Source organism: Vicia villosa, linkage group LG2 (genome assembly GCF_029867415.1).
Source record: "Vicia villosa cultivar HV-30 ecotype Madison, WI linkage group LG2, Vvil1.0, whole genome shotgun sequence".
NCBI lineage: Eukaryota > Viridiplantae > Streptophyta > Magnoliopsida > Fabales > Fabaceae > Vicia > Vicia villosa.
In genome coordinates this window covers 122,015,336-122,039,529 of record NC_081181.1, presented here as the reverse complement: position 1 = coordinate 122,039,529, position 24,194 = coordinate 122,015,336, and the positions used below count along the sequence as shown (strand labels likewise).

The 24,194-nt window shown below is 36.5% G+C and overlaps 1 protein-coding gene across 2 annotated transcripts; it reads right to left on the bottom strand.

The window, feature by feature from the left end:
- Positions 1 to 938: 938 nt before the first annotated feature.
- LOC131651943 (uncharacterized) lies at positions 939 to 23,589 on the bottom strand. Of its 2 annotated transcripts, XM_058921672.1 has the most exons (15): positions 23,388 to 23,589; positions 19,823 to 19,908; positions 19,556 to 19,709; positions 18,788 to 18,926; positions 18,223 to 18,523; positions 17,604 to 17,787; positions 15,601 to 15,702; positions 15,150 to 15,476; positions 14,983 to 15,066; positions 14,711 to 14,869; positions 10,742 to 10,825; positions 4,074 to 4,211; positions 3,730 to 3,842; positions 1,742 to 1,902; positions 939 to 1,396 (listed from the first exon to the last, which is right to left on the bottom strand). In XM_058921672.1, exons 2-15 carry the CDS (start codon positions 19,906 to 19,908, stop codon positions 1,320 to 1,322), a joined length of 2,109 nt encoding a protein of 702 aa, XP_058777655.1. In that variant the 5' UTR covers positions 23,388 to 23,589; the 3' UTR covers positions 939 to 1,319. The 2 variants fall into 2 exon arrangements, with proteins under 2 accessions (XP_058777655.1, XP_058777656.1); XM_058921673.1 differs by lacking the exon at positions 19,823 to 19,908.
- Positions 23,590 to 24,194: the final 605 nt, after the last annotated feature.

The following is a 24,194-nucleotide window of genomic DNA, read 5'->3' as shown; positions in this document are numbered from 1 at the left end:
GGTTTTTACAGGATTCTCTAGAATAGCCGACATAGCACGTGGGGGGCCTATGTAGGTGTATTATATTTTGATTGTATTATATTTTGCCTATGTATATGTATATTTTATGACACAGACTTCTTATCCCCGTACTTATTTATTGCATAATATTTTGGGAATTACATGATTCAAAGATGAACACAACATAAAATAGTACAACAAACATAAATTAAAAAGCACTAAACATGAAAGCTTAAGTACTATTAGATGATTTTGGACGTTTCAACATCTTGATTATGTCGTCGACGGGTCTTGTTATCTGCACATCCAACTCGATCGGACCTTTAGTTATCCTACGACAAAATGATTTTCACATGGCCTTGACTTCTTCGTCGGTCTTCAACTCAATCAAGTTGTATTTTATCCTTCTATTACTATCAATTCAATATTCACGAAACTCGATCTTTCTCACCCTTATGTTACAGTATCAGGTAGTAATTCATTCAACTTGTCTGACAAATTGGAGAGAGACGTGGCACCATCCGAAAGCTTGAATTCAATAGGAGGATTGTTTATGTTGAAATACACTCCCACCTTAATCAAAAATTGAGGAAGAGACATTTTTTTGAGATGCCTTTCTCTATAACATATGCCCCTATTTATACAAACGGCAGTTCATTCTAGACCACACAAATTTGTCGGTGCAAAAAAACCATCCAAAGATGTCGACAAAATTCGGTTAAAACATTCGTAATCAATACACTACCGAAAATTTTAGTATACCACTAAATTTCCGATTCTCAATGGTAAATTTGAAATTTTTCAGAAAAAATTTAACCATACTGAAAATTCAAATGAACTACTGGAAATTTTAATTGTACCAGAAATTTCATATGAATTATCAGAAATTTTAATTGTACCAAAAATTTCATATGAACTACTCGAAATTTTCTTTTTACTAAAAATTTCGTCTGAAATTTTTTTAACCGTTTCATTAGAGTCATTTCTGAAATAATGAAAAATAGAGAGTTCCAAGAATAATTTGGGAGGTGGCAAGTAAAATCTCCTTATATTGATAATCACAAATCTAATCGAAAGTATTCTTCAAAAGACAAGTTTAGGGAATTTTTGCCTATAATATTAACATGTTAGAAAGTATTCCTCAAAAAATGAGTTAATGCGGGTCTTTGAGAATATATTGCCGTGCGACATCTTTGGTTTGGGCTTCCAAAACCTCTGAATTTGTGCAGAATGAAGACCAAAAAGAAAAACATCTTTCAGGAATTCGTTTTAACTTGGGTGGTTATCTCTTTTTCGATTTGGACGAGGATTTTGATTCTTCATATCTTTGAAGGTCCCCTTTTCAACCGCTTCAAGGCTTGATGTTTTACATCCTCAGAATGGGGTAATTTTCCATCTACAAGTAAGTTGAGATGATAGCAAGAATTAGAAATGAATGAAGCTAGGTTATATTCTGAAGCGAAACAGAAGATTACGCTAGCAAAATAACAGCCACGCATAATCATGAAATAAAAACAACTAGCATATATTTAGCAACCACGACATCATCATACTTTAAACTACCTAATACCTATGTTCACACAATTGTTTTATTTTTATGAATATGCATATATTTTTTTACTAAATTAAATTTTAATAAGATAAAGAGTTGAAAGGCACACTTTTAAATTTCTCTCGAGTACTTTAATAAAAATATAACATATATAATCAGCCAAACAAGTATAGTTATCTAATGTGTAACCTGTGTTAGTAGCATCTGAAACAGCTTCCACCTTGTTACTACAAGAACCTTTCGGCGTGGAATCATATCCTGATCGCTTTGTAGAAACAATGACTATGCCAGGCTTCACCTTCTGTTCAGCATCTGCACATTTTCCTTTGAAAGGCTCCATATAACAAAACCTAAAATGACAACGTTCACAATGAAATAATGAACAATACATGCAATCATAGCATATTGATAAAGAATCACATTTGTAATAATTGTAATTATATATCCCATCGTTTCCCGGCCAAGTAGGAACTCAGTTTTCGTTGTTAGTGTTGTTTGTTCCCTTAATATGACCAAAGACTCCATCCATCAAAACTAACTACTTTTACCGTATAGTAGTATCACTAGCAGCCTAACAGGAACAAATAATATCAACACAGAAATAGAAAAGTTTTAACAAACATATATGCTGGTCGATTAACTTCATTTAATGGATTGCAGGGATGTTTGAAAACCAAAAGTTTCAAGTTCCATTTGATTTATCCTATAGAAGGAGTTGCTAATTAGATATAAAATCTTGAGAAAATACAAGATAACCTGAATTGCTCGAGTGAAATACAATAGGCATATGGTGGTTATATATAAAACAGAATAATTATATTGCACAATATACAAAAAAATAAATAAGACAGCATTTCATAAAGTAATGGTTCCAATCAAAGTTGTCACGATCAAGACCGTTAGGGTTTTTATGCGGAACCGAGCCCCTCCCAAACAAGAGTTCGTGATTCTCTGTGAAAACTGAATGTATTGCATTTCGGTATGAATAATATACAAGCAATATATGGAGCATTCTAGTTTAATGGGCCTGACCGAAGGTCAAAACAAATACTACTAATAATAATAGTAATAATCACAATACTAATAACAGGTCACTAAGCATTGTAAAATTTTGGAGAATAGAGCAAGTGGCTTTGTTGTAAAAGGAAAACTGGCGGAGGAGAGTTTTTCTCTCCTATTTGTCCTATTTTTTCAATAGAAGGGTTCTTTCTTTACGGTACAAATTATGGATTCATTACACTAAGATACTAATGGAAAATACCCAAAGCCTAAAGGTTTATACATCCCTCACGTTATAAGCCAGTTTTGTAGAGATGAGTTATTCCAAATTCTAATTTTATCATGGTATCACGAGTTGGGCGTAAGGGACTGTATTGGAAAAAACCAAATCCCATGTATCGACAATTCGTGCCACCTACCGTTTATATCCATGCACCAAGTTCAATAGTGTTGGATGTGAGGGGAGTGTAGCCTAACTCATCCCTACAAAACCGATTTGTAAGGTGTGGGGTGCCAACCTACATAAACCCTTTATATAAATGGTGAATGGCCTAAATTGACAAGCGCTTGATACCATAATAGAATTAGAGTATGGCTTAGCGGAAGCCATCAATAATAGTTCAAGGAGAATCGAAACAAGCTCAAGATACCAGATTAGAATTGCCCTCACTTATTAGGGGAAGATTGCTCTCACTTATAAACATAAGTGCAGATCATATATCCGATGTGAGACTCTTAACAAATATATGAGCAGCTTCGTAGCTGCAATGCATTGTCAATGTTATCATAATACCACATCTTCAATAAATATCTTCAATAAATAGTAACTAATATTACAGTATCACTATTGAATTAATAATGATAATAGAAGTTTATTTTTCAATAATATTTATAAATTAACACTATCTCTCGGTGTTTCCTTATAGTGAAATCGTTATCAGTTTTTATTCTTTCTTTGTATTAACATTCCTTCCTCTTATACCTTGATAGGTTTTAGAATATGTGTTGGGCCTAACTCAACTCCACAAAATCAGCTTTAAAAATGAGGCATGTGTCTCACTTCTACATATTTTTCAGGTAAATGAATGTGTGAGAGAGAAAACTGCTAACACTGTCAAGCAATGATTAGTCGGTCATAATTTATTCAGATATATGAATTGAAGTGTTTGTTAGCATACCATTGTGTATCCAATGCTCGGCTGTCAAAGGTCGAAGGCAACCTTCTCCACTTTCGGCATTTGTCACATTGCACCCACTCACAATCTGGTTTGTAGACACAATTATCCTCGTCCTAAGGAAGAAATAAAAGTAAAGTTCAGCAAACCTCCCTGGTAGAGGAAGAATAGGAGGACATTAACCATTCACAATTTAAATTAAGTTACTCTTATCAAATTCATTTATTTAGTCTTCAGACAGCCCACATGGAGAAAGAAACTTCAATTTAAAACTTTTTTTTAGCCTCAAGAAATAACCAGAATTTGACGATCTTTTATAAATGATAGAATCGAAAGAAAAATTATACCAAATTAAGTGAATCAAAATTAGTGTCCAAGTATTCATCTGCTTTTTCCCCAAGCCACTTCTCAAGACATGCATATGCTTCACAATCTTGGAATCCCTGCTTGTTATTATGCACCCACACACGACCATCCCGATCATCCTATGCCAAATAGGAACAAAAAGTATGGGATTTCAAATGTTGTGAAGATGAAAACAGCAATAATTATTAGTTAAGTACTAAGCATTTGGATTGAAGATTTTGATAATATAGTTTTATGATGATTCCTTGACACATTCTATGCAAAAAAATAAATTCCCTTCTCAGAAGTACAATCCAGAACTAAGCCAACTTACACAGTATCATTTCGGCAGATTCTACAAGCATATAAATCCAGTTGCAAAAAATTAATATCCAAAATGAAAAGCAAAAAAAAAAAACATAATCAAGAACATACTTTTTTCTCACAAGTTTCAATTGATTTGTGCAAAACTAGTTCTATAATATGACATAAAGAATAATAAGTTAATAACAAAAAATTAGGCAATCTAAACTTAAGTGTTACTCCAGCCAAAAGTTATGACATTTCCCTGTCTCAGTTAACATACATAATATTCAAATTTTAATAATAATTAATGATAGAATTAGGTATAAGAGAAAGAATTGAAAGAAACTCTCATTGTATTATCTAATTAAACAATGATACAAGGGGCTACTATATATAGCCATGTTATCCTAACAGAATAGCTGTGAGGAATGTAACAAACTGACAGCTCATCATAACAAGTTGACAGCTCAGCATAACAGAATAGAAAGATAAAGGAAATAGCATATATTGTAAACTACTCTATTAGTCCCCCTTAGAAGCTGCTGGCAGGTTTCCCAAGGTAGTTTTATCCCACACACGCAGCTTGGAACGAAGAGGAACAAACTTGGCAGCAGACAGGGGCTTGGTGAGAATATCAGCCCATTGGTCTTGAGCTGGTACATGAACAACAGTCAGATTTTTATTGAGTACTTTCTCTCGCAGAAAGAAGATGTCAAGCTCCATATGCTTAGTCCTGTTGTGGAGAATAGGATTGTGAGCCAAGGTAACAGTGCTCAAGTTATCACACAAAATCTTAGGAACTTGAGGAGAATAATGGAGTTCCTTAAGCAAGGACTGAATCCAAATGAGTTCAGCAGCTAGCTGAGCCATACTGCGATATTCTGCTTCAGCACTGGACCTTGCAACAAGTTGTTGCTTCTTGGACCACCAAGAAACAGCATTAGGACCAAGGTATATACAGGCCCCTGAAGTGGACCTCCTATCATCAGGGTCTGATGCCCAGTCTGCATCAGAGAACCCTAGCAACTGCATTGGTTGCTGAATGGGAGCAGGCTGAATAAGAAGACCATGGTGTAGAGTACCACTTAGGTACCTTAAGATTCTTTTAACAGCCTTCCAATGATCCTCTAAAGGATTGGACATAAACTGACAGACTTTGTTGACTGAAAAAGAAATCTCTGGCCTAGTTAAGGTAGCATATTGAAGGGCACCAACCACAGACCTAAACTGAGTAGGATCATCAACTGCAGTAGACCCAACCTTGGACAATTTACTACTAGAGACCATAGGGGTAGGCATGCCATTGGCATTCAACATATTAAGCCTTGAAAGCAAATCTGTGACGTACTTAGTTTGGGATAGGAGAAGAGAACCATTGGAGAGGTGAGTCACTTGAATCCCTAGAAAATAATCAAGTTGTCCCAGCTGTTTGAGAGAGAATCTGTCATTGAGATGCTTGATCAAGGAAGCTATAAAAGGAGCAGAACTACCCGTGATGATGATATCATCAACATAAACCGGAATTAGAATCTGAAGTTTACCTTGATGCAGCAAAAACAAGCTAGGATCACATCTACTAGCCTTAAAACCAAGTTGAACCAAGGCACTCTTGAGCTTATCAAACCAGGCCCTAGGAGCCTGTTTTAAACCATAAATAGCCTTATTTAACTTGCAAACAAGAGTTCTGTCAGCAACTTCAAAACCAGGGGGCTGTTGCATAAAGACTTCCTCTTCAAGAATGCCATTGAGGAAGGCATTGTTAACATCAATCTGCTGCAATGGCCACCTGTTTGTAACAGCAATAGAAAGGACAATTTTCACAGTGACAGGTTTAATGACAGGAGAAAAGGTCTCTTGAAAATCACTACCAGCCTTTTGATGAAACCCTTTAGCCACTAATCTGGCTTTATACCTGTTTATGGAACCATCAGGATTCTCCTTAGTCCTGAACACCCACTTACAGCCGATAGGCTTCCTTCCAGCAGGAGCTTTCACCAAAGTTCAGGTCTGATTTCTCAGCAGTGCCTGATGTTCTTCCTTCATGGCCTGAAACCAGTTAGGAGCAGCCAAGGCTTGCTCAACTGATGGAGGTTCAAGATGGGCTAATAATAGAGTAGGGTGAAGTCTAGGGAGAGTGATTCCTCTTTTGGCTCTAGTTTGCATAGGGTGGATGTTTTGAGGATGAATGGAAGGTAAAGCTGTGGCAGCAGGATTGGAGATAGGGCTAGGGCTAGGGGAAGGTACAACTGAAGGAGAGGAATATGAAGAAGAGGGAGAAAGAGTACTAGCTTCAGCTGGAGCAGAGAGAATGAGGGCAGGAGAGGAAGAAGGAGAAGAGGTTATGGGAATGGCTGTTAGAGGTTGAGGGATAGGCTACTGACCAGAAGAAGAAGAAGAGTTGTTAGAGGGAGCAGCAGAGGAAGAGGAAGAAGACATGGGAGAAACATGAGGAACATTGGGACTGCTAGGCTGAGTAAAAGCAGAATTTGAGGAAGAAGAAGTAAGACTAGGGGTAGAGGGAGCAGAGGGAACAGGTGGAAAACTGAGAGAGGGAGAGGAGGAGGATGCTGAATTAGGAAGAGAGAAAGATTTAGAAGGAGAAAATAAGGTGGAATAAGGAAAATTTGCTTCATGGAAAACAACATCCTTGGAAATAAAAATACGACCATCTGAAGCAAGACATTTATAACCTTTATGAGAGGTAGAGTATCCAAGGAAAATACACAATTGAGATCTAAAATCAAGCTTATGAGAGTTATAGGGACGAAGAAAAGGATAGCAAGCACATCCAAAGACTTTAAGAGTAGTATAGTCAGGGATTTTATGAAGCAGTTTGAAATAAGGTGAGACATTATCAAGGGTAGGAGTAGGAATTCTGTTGATGAGATATGCAGCTGTGACAAAGGCATGATCCCAGAATTTTAAGGGAAGAGTAGACTGGGCAAGGAGTGTGAGACCAGTCTCAACAATGTGCCTGTGCTTACGTTCAACAAGACCATTTTGGTGATGTGTATAGGGACAAGTAAATCTATGAACAATCCCCAAATCTGTGAGATATTTGGTAAGAGTAGGGATGTCAATTGCATCTGTTATTGGGGATCCCTGTGGGGAATATCTGTGCGGAGATCCGAAGTTGGGGATTTTTTTCCCCGTGGGGATGGGGATGGAGGGAAAAGTTCCCCCGATAACACTTTGGGGCGGGGATTGGGAAAGTATCCTCCGTCCCCGTGGATTCCCCGACTCCGAAGATATATGTTAATTTATATATTTTATATATTATATAATTATATAATTTTACAATGTATTAGAAAATGAAGAGTCATTAGAAGTTATTGATTTGTCACACATAATCAACCACTTGCGCTGGACGACATCGGTATTGTGGTAGTAAAATAGTGGAAGCACGGTAGCAAGAAGTTATGTTACTATTTATTTATTTTTTCGTAAAAAATATTAGCAACATCAAGTTCTTTTGCTTTTTTTATTTATTATTGATTCAAGATGTATTTTATTTTTTTTATAAAATAAAGATGCAAATATATGCGTTTTAAAAAATACGGAAAAAAAAACAAAATACTAGTGTCATAGTTTTGATCAAAAAGTGTAGAAATTTTCTTAAGATTCGATCTCCGTGGATATCCGTGGGGATCTGTGGGGATGGGGATGGAGGGAAATATTCCCCCGTGGCGGGGATTGGGGATGGGGACTAAATTTGGGGGCGGGACGGGGAGTGGAGAAGCATCCTCCGAACAATATCTGCCCCGTTGACATCCCTAGGTAAGAGGCCTAAATTCACCTCCCCCATCAGTTTGGACACATTTAATGGGACAGTTGAACTGAAGTTCGACCATTTTCTTAAACTGAAGAAACTGAACCATGGTGTCAGACTTAAGTTTGAGAGGAAAAACCCAAACAAACCTAGAGAAGGCATCAACACATGTTAGGAAGTAGGTATAACCACTGGAAGATTGCATAGGGGCAAGACCCCAGAGATCACACACAACCAGCTCAAAGGGATGAGAGTAAAATGTGGTAGATAAGGAAGAAGGAAGTCTATGAGACTTGCCAATGCAGCAAGCATGACATAACTCTGCAGGGGGTTTAGATGGAATGGACAGATTACACAGTTTAAAAATTTCAATAAGAGCATGATGGTTGGGGTGTCCCAGCCTAGTATGCCAAAGCACATATTTATTGGATGCAATAGATGTTGCTTTATTAGAGTGTGAGGAAGATAAAACAGTACTGGCAGTAGCAAAGTTTAGAGAAGGATTGAAAAAGGAACTTGTAACATTATAATTGCAAGATTCATTACAAGGAGACAAATGATTTGTAGTATGATTCTCAACTGATTCAGTACAATGAGATATAGAATCTGTTCTATAGGGAGTATTACAATTGTATGTTGCAGGATAACTATAGCTAGAACTATAAGAGGAAAGAGACTTGGACAACGGAGGAGCAGCAGGATTGGAGAATTTATAGAGGCCATCAGCACCAACAAGACCACTGAGTAAGACTTCAGAAGTAGCCTGAGATTTGACAACACAAAACTTAGGATGAAATTCAAAAAATACAGCATTATCTTGAGCAAATTTGCTCACACTCATAAGATTTTTTGTGATGGGAGGGACATGTAAGAGATTTCTAAGGGTGAGAGATAGGTGAGGTTTGTGAGGTAAGGGAAAAGACATAGATCCTACAGAGTTGATGGACAAACCTTGGCCGTTACCTATGAAGACTTGTTCAGTTCCAGGCACAGAGGCAGAATCAGACACATTAGAGGCATCAGGAGTAACATGATGAGAAGCTCCTGAGTCAGGATACCACCACTGGTTTGCGCTGCTAGCTTCAGTACCTGCATAAAAGGCCTGTGGTGCAGAAGATCTGGGAGGTGCAGCTCTGGGAGAAGCATAAGCAAGCTGCACAGGATAAACAGCACGAGGAGCCACAAGGAACGGATTGAAAGAAGCTCGCTGATGTGGATAACTGGCACCACTGGAATTTGCATAACGATAGTAGCATACTGAAGCATCATGACCAGGTTTGTGACAGATCTGACACGTGGATTTCCCAAAAAAACCTCCACCACGGCCAAAACGACCACCACCGCGACCAGAACGACCACCACGTGCGCCATAGGAGTGATTTTCAGCATTAGCGGTAACATGACTCGTTCCTTGAGGAAACGCCTCCGAGACGACTTGATCAGAAGCGACCGGAGCCGGAGAAGGTGTTGCCTGAGTGAGATTGACCGTCGCCGTCGCCGGTTCTGCAATCGCAGCTTTGCGATGCTTCTCCAATCGCGACTCATGAGCAAGCAAGGAAGACTCCAATTCTTCCAAGGAACTAACGTCATCTTTGCTATTGACGGCGGCAACGATAGAATCATAATCCTCAGGTAGCGAATCAAGAACAATCTCAATTAGGTTACGAAGAGGAACAGGATCACCAATGGAGGTTAGCGACTCACTGATCTCTCGTGAACGCGTCATAAGCTCGGTAATCGTTAGTGAACCCTTCGTAAGGCGTCGGAGTTCTGAACGGAGTTGACGAGCCTTGGTGGAGAGAAGAACATCAAAGTAGCGATGAACTTCTGTCCAAACCTGCCACGCGTGCTTGCATTCAACGAGCTTAGGAAGAAGAGCATCGGAGATGGTAGAGAGAAGCCAGGTGCAGATGAGAGCATCCTGTTGCTCCCACTCAAGAAACGCACTGTGAGATGCAGGATCTGAGGGAGACGGTGGCGGAATCACCGGAACAGTAACAAAGCGTTGAAGACGATGGCCACGGACGACGCCATCAATCTGCTGCTTCCACTGTTTGAAATTCTTGTCGTCAAGCTTAACAGAAATTAGGTGAGAAAGCTTCACCTGAGAGGAAGGGAATAAAGGTTCCATGGATCGAAAAAAAACTTAAGCTCTAGATACCATGATAGAATTAGGTATAAGAGAAAGAATTGAAAGAAACTCTCATTGTAGTATCTAATTAAACAATGATACAAGGGGCTACTATATATAGCCATGTTATCCTAACAGAATAGCTGTGAGGAATGTAACAAACTGACAGCTCATCATAACAAGCTGACAGCTCAGCATAACAGAATAGAAAGATAAAGGAAATAGCATATATTGTAAACTACTCTATTAATTAACCCACTGCAGTTGTGTATAACAGAGGCACATCATATCATATCATTTGGGCAGATTGTGAAATCAACAAATACATTTCTAGACCTAAGCAGCACAGATTAATAAAAATATCCAAGCAAACACATTATTTTCTCAAAGGCTCCAAATGGTTAATACATGTAAATCAATTCCAAAATATAGTATTTGTATTAATGCAATCAGAGGGTACATACGATTAAATTGGTCACATCCATGACACCAATTACACCCCGACCCACATCTGCATTATGAATCATGCCACCAACCCTCTTGTAAGCCTACAAAAGTTAGGAAAAAATGTTATGAAAATTATAAAAGTTTAAATAAGGAGGATAGAGAAAAATCATGAACACTTTATGTTACAATTTAATACAAAAAGACAAAGCACCAACTCTTAGTTTCTTCAATGAGTGGACTCCTGATTCTAATTAAATGAAGAAACTAACCATGGCGGTTACTAGACCCAAAACCTTAATTAAGACAGGAAACAAAACAAGAAATATGAAAATCAATTGTATGAAATAGTTTAACACTGCTGTAAGCTAAAGCTAACTGAGTTTTAATTTAAGTTTGTTAAAAATAAACTCTCTAGGAAAATATTATACGCAAAAAATATGGCTGAAAAGCCAACCCAGTGATGTCAGAGATGTATGTAGATGAACAGTGATAGAATCATCATCAACCAAAAGAGTCTGTTGGTGTGTTGCATACAACCAAGGATAGAAAGACTCATTGGAATTATTGTCAGCGAAAATTTCCCACCAGGCAATTACAAACAGCAAAAACTAGAAATTGTCCAAATTTAACATTTCAGACCTTTTAACCACATGAAAATTTAGGATATCCAAAAGAAAGTGTCACCATAGCTAGTGTCTATCACAGCCATTGATAATTTATCACGGCGTGATTCATAAGTGAAATAGGAGAGATCATTATTGTAATAATTCGCTGAGGAAGGCGGGTATAGATCACAATATTTGATAACAAATTACCATTTCTATAATACATTACTGATTCCAAATTGTTGAGATCAAACAAAATTTGGAATGGTCAGCTCATACTATTCGAGATATTAATTTAGAATGTATCTCATTGGTGAAATACGAGAAATCGCCATTGGGTATAATTCACAATAGGAGGCTGTTATAGAATGCAATTGAATCACACCTAACCCTAGGTCTATACTTAAACTAGATTCCTGATTTGAGTTAAATTAGGAAACCAATCAAGATGCTAAGAGAAAAGGAATGAGAGGCGCATGACTAAATCCATGGGTCTAAACTACAAAATGGAGCTATAGATATAACATACAGAAAACAAGGAATAAACACAAGAACTTTTGATTATCCTAATTACTGTTATTCCTGAATACAAAACTCGGTATAATTACCATAGTTTTATTCTGTCAATTGTAAATATTAATGTATTTATTAGAGATTACACTGTTATTTCATTCCCCACTATCAGGCTTAAATAGTTTCAATAGATAGCCTAGGCTTATTGATAAGATTCTGATATCACGGGATCGTGTTTCTCTTTGCTTCACATATATGTGTTTATTATATACATCTCTAAATCCCGTATGAATATTGTGAAATATTCAGATTCAAGTTTTCCTATCTATCAGTAGCCCTCAAGTTGGAGAAAATAGGTAATACACATAAAGCTTGCTACATATTAATCTTACTAGAGGTCCTTAAAAAAATATAGGGAAGAGGAGTGCTAGAAACACTTTCCTTTCAGCACTCACTATAGCACTCACTCTTTTATGAGGTGAAAACTATGTGGATTATTGTAGATAGAATGTAATTTTAGTAAAAGGTTAAGCGTTTCTATCATATAGGTGAAAGTTTCGAGATCATATCATACCACATATTACGCAATTTTAAATATCTTGTGTCCATAGTACAAAACAACAGAGAAATAGAATGAGACAAACCATCGAATTCAAGTTGGGTGATTGAAATGGAGAAGGGCCTCAGGTGTTTTATGTGATACTAGAGTACCGCTCAAACTGAAGGAAAATTTTTATTAGACGACCTAAGACATGTGAGGTTGTATGAAAAAGAATGTTGAGTCGTAAAGAACCAACACAAAAATAAATAAAACGTAGCAGAGATGAGGATGTAGTGTTGGATGTTTGGTAAGACTACACGAGATAGAACTAAAAATGACAACATTAAAGAGAGTAGTTGGGGTAGAACATGTAGAAATGATGGTGGAAACTAGGTTTCGGTGGGTTTGAACGTGTAGAGAAAAGATTTGACGATTCTGTAGAAAGAAGAATAGATCTGATGGAGGGGAGTCAAACCATATGGTATAGAGATCTCGAGATTAATGAGTTGGATAGAAACATGGTTTTTGATAGAATATTATGGCATCGTTTGATCTATGTAGTCGATCCCATTTAGTGGGATAAAACTTGGTGGTTGTTATTGTTGTTGTATTGTTAGTGACAACTTGTATTCGGACCTTGTCCATTAAATAGGCTTATTAGAATCTAGGTTGTCAATAGCGCGCTATAGCGGTGTAGCGTAGCGGTAGAGGACCTCGCCGCGACGCTTTTGGGCTGCTAACCGCTATATGAAATAGCGGAAATAGCGGCCGCGATTTGTGGAGGCGTAGCGGTGGAATAGCGGCGCAATAACGCTTTACAAACCGCTATTGTGAAGATGAGGTCAATACTGTAATTTTGAATTTATTTTAAAAGAAAATTTGAATTTTTCTCTTTTATTTCACTAATATAAAAGCTAAAAGTGAGACATTATGTCATTTACATTCTCTCTCTTCACTCAAATCAGCAGCCGTTCTCCTTCTCCCCTGTTTTTATATCACACTTCCACTTTTGCTCTTCACAGCGAGTTCTCCTTCTGAAGTGAAGATGAGATTGATGTGATCTAGTCATTTTGTTTACGTTTAGAATTTGATTTAGTCATTTTGAGTACATTCCTAATTTGAGTCATTATGTTTGGTTTATCTATGTTGCAACTTTTGGTATATGTATGTTGCAACTTTTGTTTTTAAGTCATTATGTATGTTGTTGGAACCTATTTTAGTATTTATGTTTTCATATTAAATATTTACCTTGATTTTTAAAAGCTCACAATAGCGGTCATCCCGCTATCCGCTATGCCACTATAGCATTTGGGAGGACCGGCGCGTAGCGCCGCTATTTGAGATTAACAACCTAGATTAGAATAGCATAGTCTTTATAAAGAGATTAATATTTGTACATTATTCATACCAAAATATATAATATTCAGTTTTCACATATACTACTACTTTATGTAGGACCCATCACCCATATCTAATAATAGTGAATGAAGAATGTAAGATCAGCTTACTAATATTATTGATTTATTATTGATTTGATGAGTATTTATACATAGGGAAATACTTGGATCACAAGTAACAGAAATAACAGTTAACTAACATTTATAACTAACTTAACAATCTAAAACGGCTATAAATAAAACACGTCCACATGTTCCATTAAGTCAGCTCAGTCAATAACTGTGCAGGGACATCATGCGTAGGGGCAGATTCGAACCCGCAACATCCTACTTGTTCACCTTTAAATGGTGAATTCCACCACTAGGCTACTTGACCAAAAAAAAAACACTTCCATATTGATTTCATCAAATAAGAGAGCAAGTATTCGATTGAATGTTGGGAAGAGAGAGTGTTCATGACACTCCTCTTTTGGAAAATCATCAGTCTTTTTAATTTTGCCCGCACATTAATACACCAAAGATTGATGAATAACAAATTATTAAGCAAACTGCGGGGCACTTCAGTGCAGCCAATACTTTCAGAACAGCACTCAGCTCACCCAAGACCTTGGAAGGATGCATTTGGAATGCAAGTGTGAGAGATATGACGGTGCCCAGATCCAATTGAATATGTATTGTATCCATCATTCATAACAGATTCAGTTTCAATCTCACAAATTTCACTCATCAAACAGCCTGGATCTTAAGCAAACTTTGGTAGAAAAGACATAAATAAACATTTGAATTTTGATCTTTATGTTATAAAAGTGGGGGATGGGGGAAGAACACGAGTAAATAAAAAAAGGGCACGTTTTATTTGTTCACGCTTTGTTCAATGGATTCCGAGCCCTTTAATAGCTTCAAATATACACCACGAGACTAAATCCTTACCTCAATTAAGCGACCATGCCAATACAGAAATACTCCACAGTTTGCTTGATCCCATTCTAATTGGCTAAATCCTAGAGTCAATTCAACTGGCCTTCTCAATATCTCACCACTTACAATAACCGTCTTAGTGAGGAAATTTGCTAGCGGTTGACTTTTAACCTAAGCAAAGATAAAACAAACAATTAGAATGAGAGATTGAAGGTAAACAAAAAACAAACAAAAAAATCATCTTGGTTCCATTGAATACTTAGAACTTGCAAGAATGGAATTACCAGTTTCCTTTGAACACATATCTTCATTCGTGGAACTAAGAAGATGACCTCCAAATAAGCTCGTAAAGAGTAATCCAAAGGAACCTGAAGCCACAAGAAATATGAAAAAAAGCATGTTTAGTTTTTCAGTTGATGATAATCTCATAAAAGCAAAAGAGATGCCAAACCTTTTGATTAAGTTGGCCTAGACGAGAACGACTCCTTCTGCTGCAGATGAAAATATCACCTTGATGAAAAGAACTCCCACCTTCCAATCCGTCATGCCACTCTAGGCAACACCCTGACCCCCATTCATCCAAGTTCCATATATATATTTGGGTTCCCGTACCACCACAAAACAAGGCTGCCTTTTCACCAATAAGATACTTATTAAACGGTGAGAACTCCTTAATAGCTTTTAAGTTGTATTTTGCCAAATTATGTGATTGCGCTTTTGTGTCAACTTCCATTTGTTGTCCTTGCCGGCAGTAACTAACGATGGGAATCTCTATATTCTGCAACAAATATTAAAACAATAGTATCAACATAGAATAGTGAAGTCAATCATCATTAGTTTTTAAAGTGCCATCACTATTGTCTTCAGTATAATTAAAAGAAAATACAGATTGTTTAACGTACATCCTTGCCTTCATTCAATGATTGTGAAAGAAAAGCTATAGATCTGGAATTAGCAGTCTGGGTTAGAACAAGAACATCTTTGCCAAGCCTCATTGCTCCTGTCTATTATTGTAGGGGGAATAACAATGAATAAAAAGTCAAAATTTCACTGCAGCAATAAGATACAGGTGTGATCAAAGCTAGATTATAATTTGTATTTCTTCTAATGCAATACAATACTACTAATAGCTGATTGTGAAAAATAGCATATTTTCAAAAATCCGATATGAGAAATAGCGGATGACGTAATAGGTAAATAGAGGAAGCCGCAAAGCGGTTGAAATATAAGTAATTGTCTATAAAATAAAGCATGTTGCACACAAATAAAAGCTTCAAAAATATAAATTAAAATAGTAACCGACGTAAAACTCAAAATCTCAATATTTCAGGCAACTAATAAAGCATGATGCATAGTTGCATTCACTGCTGTAGAAAGCCAAAAACAGAAATCAAAAGTGGCTTAAAACTCAATCTAACTAGTCCAAAATAACTAACAACTGGCAGTTCTAATTAGTGATAAAAGATAAAAATATCTAATTATTCTCCTCTTCCCAAAAATAATGACTACCCACATTTTCAGGTTTTTGTACTTATTTTTTTTAAGAATTGGCCATCATTTTAGGTTTAGTAATTTTCTGTTTTAAATGTTTGGCCAGTGCTAAAACTCACTACTCTGCAAACACCGATACATAATAGCGGTATAGCGGCGCTATACCAGTCTTTTAACAATACTGAATAAAACAATATCATGATTTAAATCTTACGAGTATATTATATGTCTTCCTTGTAACATCAGAAATCCAAAATCAAAATACATTAAGGAAAAACAATCTAACATTAACCAGTGCTTTAGTCAATGTTGAGAATTGAGACAAACTGTCTATTTTCTCCTTCCTTGTAAATGTTTTTTCGATATAATTAATAATTAAAGTAGGTTATAGGTAAGAAATAGTTGTAGATATCATATCGAATACCTATCATCAAAAGGTTCTGATTTACATTTCTCATTAGAAATTCACAAGGCTAAGAGTTAATTAATCTTTACTGGCAAGTTTGTCTCAATGGCCCTAGCTATAGACCACTGACATATCCTCCCCCATAACGCTGCTGCGAAATGCCTGTCCCAAGCCCTATAGCATGGTTTGGAAGATTTGGTACATTTCTTCAGGAGCTTGTCACAATTCATATCACATTCAGTTTGGAAGATGATAGTAATATCTCTAGAAACTCGGCATCAAATTCAGTCTCAATTTCTTTTATTGAAACTCAATCTCATATTCAATTATCGATAATAACAATCATCGTGACAAACTATCGCTGGTAAAGGTAAGAAAAACTCTCGGTGCAAAATAACTAAGCAAGCTAAACAACACCTAATGAATCGTATTTTCTTCTTATAAAAGATTAATCGACAATAAAAAATACTCCTCTAGTCTACCAAAAATTCACACAATTCACTTAAAAGCAGATAATCTCCTTGATCTCATAAAAAAATTAAGCATATTCACAAAATAAAAAATAAAATAAAAAACCTTTTATGATATTTATTATTGACTAATCTCCTTTCAATTGTCTCCTAGCACTACTGAAGGGTATTAAGGAAATAATAGCAGTAAATACTGTGAAGGTAGTTGAAGATTGCTTATATTTGAGAGCAAAGAATATGAATATTTTTGTTTACAATTGAGACTAGAGGGAATAATAAACTATATAACTAAAGAGAATATAAACTCTTAAAATTGGGGAGCAAATGCAACAGAAAAGAAAAACACGAATCAAATGCAAGACCAAACAACTCCTTTCAACTATTTGAATATGCATCAGTGGTAGCCCACAAAAACTACACTGATTAAACACAACATAGAAAATAAAAGCCATTTAGACAAATATTGTGTACCAAAAGGCCAAAATGAAATTAAAAAAACACTTGGGCGAAAGAAAAAAGAGAGCGGTAAGAAAACTACCTTGAATCCAACACCAAATCTACCAATTTGGTCCTTGTCGTCATAGTCAGATTTTTTGTGCCCAAAAGATACCATTCTCATAATCTCGTCATGGTTCATCCCGTGCCCATCATCAATTACTGACAGCATGGGTACATCGTTCCCAGATTTCTTCATCTTTATCATATCAACAAAAATATCAATCCTGTTGCATCAACATCAAAGAAATAACATGTATCTTTTTAAATAGATAGTCTAGTTACAAAGATAAGAATGGGAAACTCTATATATGCTACTCCTACATTTACTACATTCAATCACCCACATTTACTACATTTCAAATAAATTGGTATTTTATGTTTAAAAATTTCTATATATGAAATTTATCTTTTTGAATTATATGATTCTTTTATAATGAAATAGATTGTAAATGAGGTTTATCCATATTTCTTAGAGGTGCTGAAGATTGATAAATTATTAATATTCCTTAAAATGATCAATATCAAACCAAAAAGGCTATACCAAGAAAAATTCTAAAAAGGTTAGAAACACTAGAGTAAAATATATATTATTGATGGAAAGTTTGCCAAGAAGGACAAAAACAAGACAACAGTGGCAGAAAAAAAAAACATAAACCTACTTAGTTGCTTTGGCATCCCGTGAATTATCAACAAGCTCAGCTATTCCACCAAAGATCCATCCAGAGTGAGCCTGGCCAAGAGTTTTCAGGTAACTTGGGTCTGCTCGTATGAAATTTCTCTCAGGAAGTCTTTCCTTCATCGCATGTGATTGAATTCCGCCACAGGTTTCAGATGTAAAATGATGTGCGCGATCTTCCGCGGGGGGAAACTTTGGAAGTGAGGAAGAGGCATCTCCACCATTTGGTGGACCTCTTGCCATGATAGTATTGTGTCCACCATCTTCCTCAGCTAAGTGTGAACCTGTTAAGGAAGCATCTACTATAATTATTTAACTCCACAGATGAGGCAAAGGCCAAGCAAAGGCCAAGCTTAGATAAATATTTTCACAGGCTTCTTTTTCATGCATAAATAAATTTCAATTTCTATCCCAAGGTTACAAAAAGAATGTCCATAAACTATTTAGATTTTAGATTCAAGCTAATTCATTTTTTGCGTGCAAAACATTTTGTTTGTAATGTTTTCATAGCATTTGGCATCGACTAGTTATAAAATAAGAATGAAAACCTGATTCACAATCTCTTGGACGGGTATCTACAGTACATGTGCTGCCTATTTGATATGCAACATTAACTGAGCATGATATAGATGCTTTCGGTGGAGGCAAAAGGTATAACTTGCACTGCTCAAAGCTTGCAATAGCAACCTGAAAAACAGAGTCATAATGATTCTGGTTCAACCATTCAAAAGAACACAGAGGGAAAAAGTACTAGTTTTACTCTATTGTTAATCATGGATGAGAATAGACAATTAACACAATTAGGAAAACTGGCACATAATTTTTTTTTTTTTTAAATTTAATAGTTACAGCACCATGTAAATGAGAATACAGCTGGCCATAATTTTTAAAAATTTACTTTATAATAATATATACATACAGAAGTACACAGCCAGACTAGCATATTGTAATTTAACTAGCAAACAAGGGCATACCACTACCTGAAAAACCTGTGCATAAAACACATTAGAAATCTGTATTTTCTCTAGATCACTAAATACCAAAAACATATTTGCACCCGTGTCTCACTAACAACAAGAATCTGGCTGGAACACATGAGGAAAACGATACCAAACAATCAAATAAATAAAAAATTGTCATAAGAACTGCCACGACATCATAATATAAGTATATCATTAGACGCTATAAAAAGGCATAACAGAACTTCTGTCTCCTACTTGAAAGAACAATTGGTCCTAATATACATGAGTAATCTAGAAGACTTAAATTAACTCCAACATCATAACATAAGTAATCAAATAAATAACATGTCATACCACGTCTTGCTTGTGCATGTAAGTCGAAAACCTTCCCCACTCATTCTTGTCACGTGTACACTTTGGAGCAGGTGCTACTGAAAACTGTGGCAAAGCAGAAATATCCGATATATTTCCCCTTGAAACAAATGAATCTATACTCAACTCTCGTGGCCTGCAAAAAAAGGTAGGTCAACATATTCATTAGTAAATAGATCACACTAAAAAACTTGTTAGTCTCGTCATAAACTACTTTTAATAACATAAAAGGTTCTCCAGTAAGTATACAATCCATATAAGTCAGCCGGTGGATGAAGACACTCTATGTGACATATAGGTTTCCTATCTTTTTTAAGAGTAATGATCATGCTCATCTGCATAAGTTCAGTAAAATAGAAATTAGATTTACTACAAAAACCTCTACAAAAAATGATCAGTAAGCTAAGCTTGTAAATGTATTTTTCTTCCCAACAACAAAGATAAAGATGATAATATTAGAGGTAATAGAATAGGAGTATAATAGCTGCTTGTTACAATGTGTAACTAATTATGTAACTGAGTATGTTGAGTCAACACAGTCTATCTGAACTATATAAGCTCAGTTTCTCTCTCTCTGTCTCTCTGTAACTAACTTCAGATTTGATATCAAGAGCTTAAGTTCAGTTACAACGAAAACAAACTCTCTCACTCTCTTCTTCTCTTTCTCTCTTTCTATCGTGGTATCAAGAGCTTAAGTTCAATCCTTTTCCATGGCGTATGAAGAAACCTCTACCAACACTGAGTGTGCATCATCTTCATCCCTAACCTCCAACACGACAAATATTTTCAAAACCTTTGCTCAACATGTCACGCTGAAGCTTGATGAGAACAATATTCTCTCGTGGAAGCAACAAATCGAAGGCATAACTCGAACTCATAAACTTCAGCGCTTACTTGTGAATCTTGTTGTACCTCCACGCTATCTCATAGAAGAAGATCGAAGCAATGATGCAGAGAATCCTGCATACGTAACTGGGATGAGATCCACAAGTACATCTTCGCACATACGAACGCGAAATCACACCAATTGCGCTCTGATTTGAAGTCCATCATAAAAAGTGAGAAATTTGTTGTTGATTACCTTGCGCGAATTAAAAGGATTGTTGATATCTTTTAATCAAATGATGATTTGATTTCACATTGTAATCAACTGGAAGCTATCTTAGATGGCTTACCTGATGAATTTAATGCTTTAGCCTCTATTATCTAGTATCGTACCACTCCGTGCCTTATCATTGAAGCTGAATCAGTGCTTTTGTCTAATGAGGCAAAACTGGAACTTGCAAAGAAGTCTATCCTCACTGAACCTTTATCCATCAATGTAGTACAGGCTTTAAACTTCATCCTCAATGTTAATACTGTACCTTCATTTGAATCTGTTCTTCAATTCAATGGGAATCGTGCATTCAGAGGTGGCAGAGGTTTCAATCGTGGCATAGGAGGCAGGTTTGGAGGTCGTTTCAAGGTTCATAGTCAAATATGCTACAAAACAGGGCATGATGCTAGTGTGTGCTATCACAAGCATTCAACTATGATGCCTACTCCAAATCAGTGGAGCTACTCAGATCAGGATCAGGGGAATAATCCAGCTCAAAATCAATGGCAAAAACTTCCATCACCAAATCGGAACCAGTGGACAAACACATCAACTCAGCAAAGCTCTAATCCAATCAATGGATCACACACGCCTCACGTGGACCTCCACCAGGGTTTTCACCAAGGCAAGCTCATCAACCTTAGGTGTTTCTCACTGGCACAGGGAATGAAGCCAGTAGCATCTTCACAGCTAACAGTCAGAGCTGGTATCCTTCAAGTGCCACACATCATGTGACAAACAATGCTGACTATCTTTCAAAGAGCTCGTCCCTTCCTGGTACAGATTAAATTCTCCTTGTAAGTGGCCAAAGTTTGCCAATTCTCTCTATTGGATCTGCTCAGTTCAGTTCTCCACACAAGGCACACACTACACTCACGATTAAAAATTTATTGTTGGTGTCTGCTACCACAAAAAATCTAATCTCTGTTAGTAAGTTTGCCATGGACAATAATGTGTTCTTTGAGTTCCACAGTGACAAATGTCTTGTCAAATCACATGCCTCTTTTGAAGTTGTTCTTCAAGGCATGGTGAATAAAGATGGTCTGTACTCCTTTGGCTCCCTTCCAGCCACTCCTACCTCAAGTGCAACCATCAACACTCTCGCAAGACAGTTTTTACCTAATAAGGCTTCTACCTTAGAGTCTTCCTTATATACTATGTGGCATAATAGGCTAGGGCATTCTCACCATGAGGTTCTCAAAACAATTTTAAATTTGTGCAATGTTAATGTTCCACACAAATTCACTTTGGATTTATGTAGTCCACGTTGTTTGGAAATGTCCACAAATTACCTAGTAGTTTATCAAATTCTACTTACTCTAATCCCTTTGATTTACTGCTTGCTTATGTGTGGGGTTCCTGCACCTATGACTTCTATTATAGGGTCCAAATATTTGCTAACCTGTGTTGATGCATGTCCTAAGTTTACTTGGGCTTTCCTTCTTAAACTGAAATCTGATGTGTTATATCACCTCCACACACTTAAGCACTGCAATAGAGGTCCAATTTAGGACCTAAAGTCAAGTCAGTTCAGACTGATGGAGAGGGAGAGTTCACAACTTTAACTACTCTACTATTCAACACCAAAGGCATAGCACGCAGGCTTAGTTGAGCACAAACATAGGCATGTTTTGAAACTGACCTTGCTTTACTTGCTCGAACAAGTCTACCCTTGAAGTTCTGGGATCATGCTTGCATGACTGCCACCTATCTTATCAACACAATGCCCACCCCTTTACTAGACATAAAGCCTCCCTATTTCATGCGGTATCAACAAGTTCCAAATTACAAGTCTCTCTAGGCCTTTGGGAATTCCTACTACGTACTACCCTCATCTCGGACCTTATTCCTCTCTTAAATTCAACTTTCACTCACAAGAACGTGTATTTATAGGGTACTCATCTCATCACAAGGGATATGAATGTCTAGCACCCAGTGGCAGAATTTACATCTCCAAAGATGTATTATTCAATGAAATTAGATCCCCTTATCAAACTATCCCCTCTATCTCAGCCACATCCAACAAACCTACTCCTATAGTACACTCTCCTAGTTTTCCATTCTCCACAAATATATCACCAGATCCAACTTCACCTCTCTCTACCACCATCAACCCTCCTAATACTTCTACTATTTCACCACCTCAACCCACTCCTCAATCAGTCCTGATACAACCATAAATAACACCAATCATGTCCCACATGGTTTTAAAAAATGGTCTGCAACTACGAAAACGGCCACGACAAAACAGTTTCGCCAGGTGCCGATACTAATACCGTTATCACCATTTTTATATTAAAGAACAAATTGTAGTTAATTCACATCCGACAACCGCAATCAGTGTCGCGACAGCTATACCGACAAAAATCGCGAAAGCCTTTACGCGACGGTTTTCTAAAACCCCCCATCAAATACACAAAATGTGTCTACATCTAACACCTCTGAAACCTCACAAGAATCTCATTCACCATCACTCAACCTCCCATTCTACATCCAAATAACATTCATGCTATAACCACTAGAAGAAAATGTGGTATAGTCCAGCGAAGACTACACCTTACCCCTAACTACGAAAAGAACGAAAATAAAAAATTCCTCAAAATTGAAAAGTTGATTATGAGAATCGCAATGCAGTGATTAATAGTAACAATTGACGAAAAAAAAAAAGCAACGATAAGAATAGTAACGATAAAGCGAGGAATGAAGCGAGATGAAAACCTAGAAGTAGAGTGAAGTGTGAGAGTGAGAAAACGACGTCGTTTGCGGGAAACCTTGAAGACTACGGAAGCGCGAAAGAGTTTGTTACGTGACTCAGTGCTGTGATTGAGCGAGCGAGTTGCCGAGAGGAAACGAAATAGTGCAACTTAAAATGTGGTACGATACGGTTATTAGTGCGTTTCGTTTCCTCTGCTGTGGTTGAAGCTCCAAATTGTTAAATAAAAAAGAAAATGCTTCATGTACCTCTCACTTTTTTAACCTCCTCTTTTAATCATGCGTAAAACTCGGTTTAATTTAATTGAATAGATAGTTAATTTAAAAATTATGATTGATTCATTTAATTAACTGTGAATTATATTAGTTATTTACTTAATTTAATTTATCTTTTTTTGTATGTAATTAATTAATTAAATATTTATTATAAATAGGCTTAATTGCAACTTTGGTCCCCCTATTTTATCTTTTTTTCGATTTTGGTCCTCCTATTTTTAAAACCACGATTTTGGTCCCCCTTTTGAGTTTTATGTTGAAAAAGGGACAACAATAGGGACTAATTTTGCAGAAAAAAGCAAACCAGGGGGACGGAAATTGCACAAAAAACTTAAAAAGGGGACTAAAATAGTGGTTTTTAAAATAGAGGGATCAAAATCAAGAAAAAGACAAAATAGGGGGACTAAAGTTGCAATTAAGCCTTATAAATAAAAGTCAACACATTTATATTTAGCAAAATCGATTAGACTTTTTAATTTGGAAATTGAGAAAGAATATTTAGACATTAAAAATTTGATGTCAAATATATTTTTATTC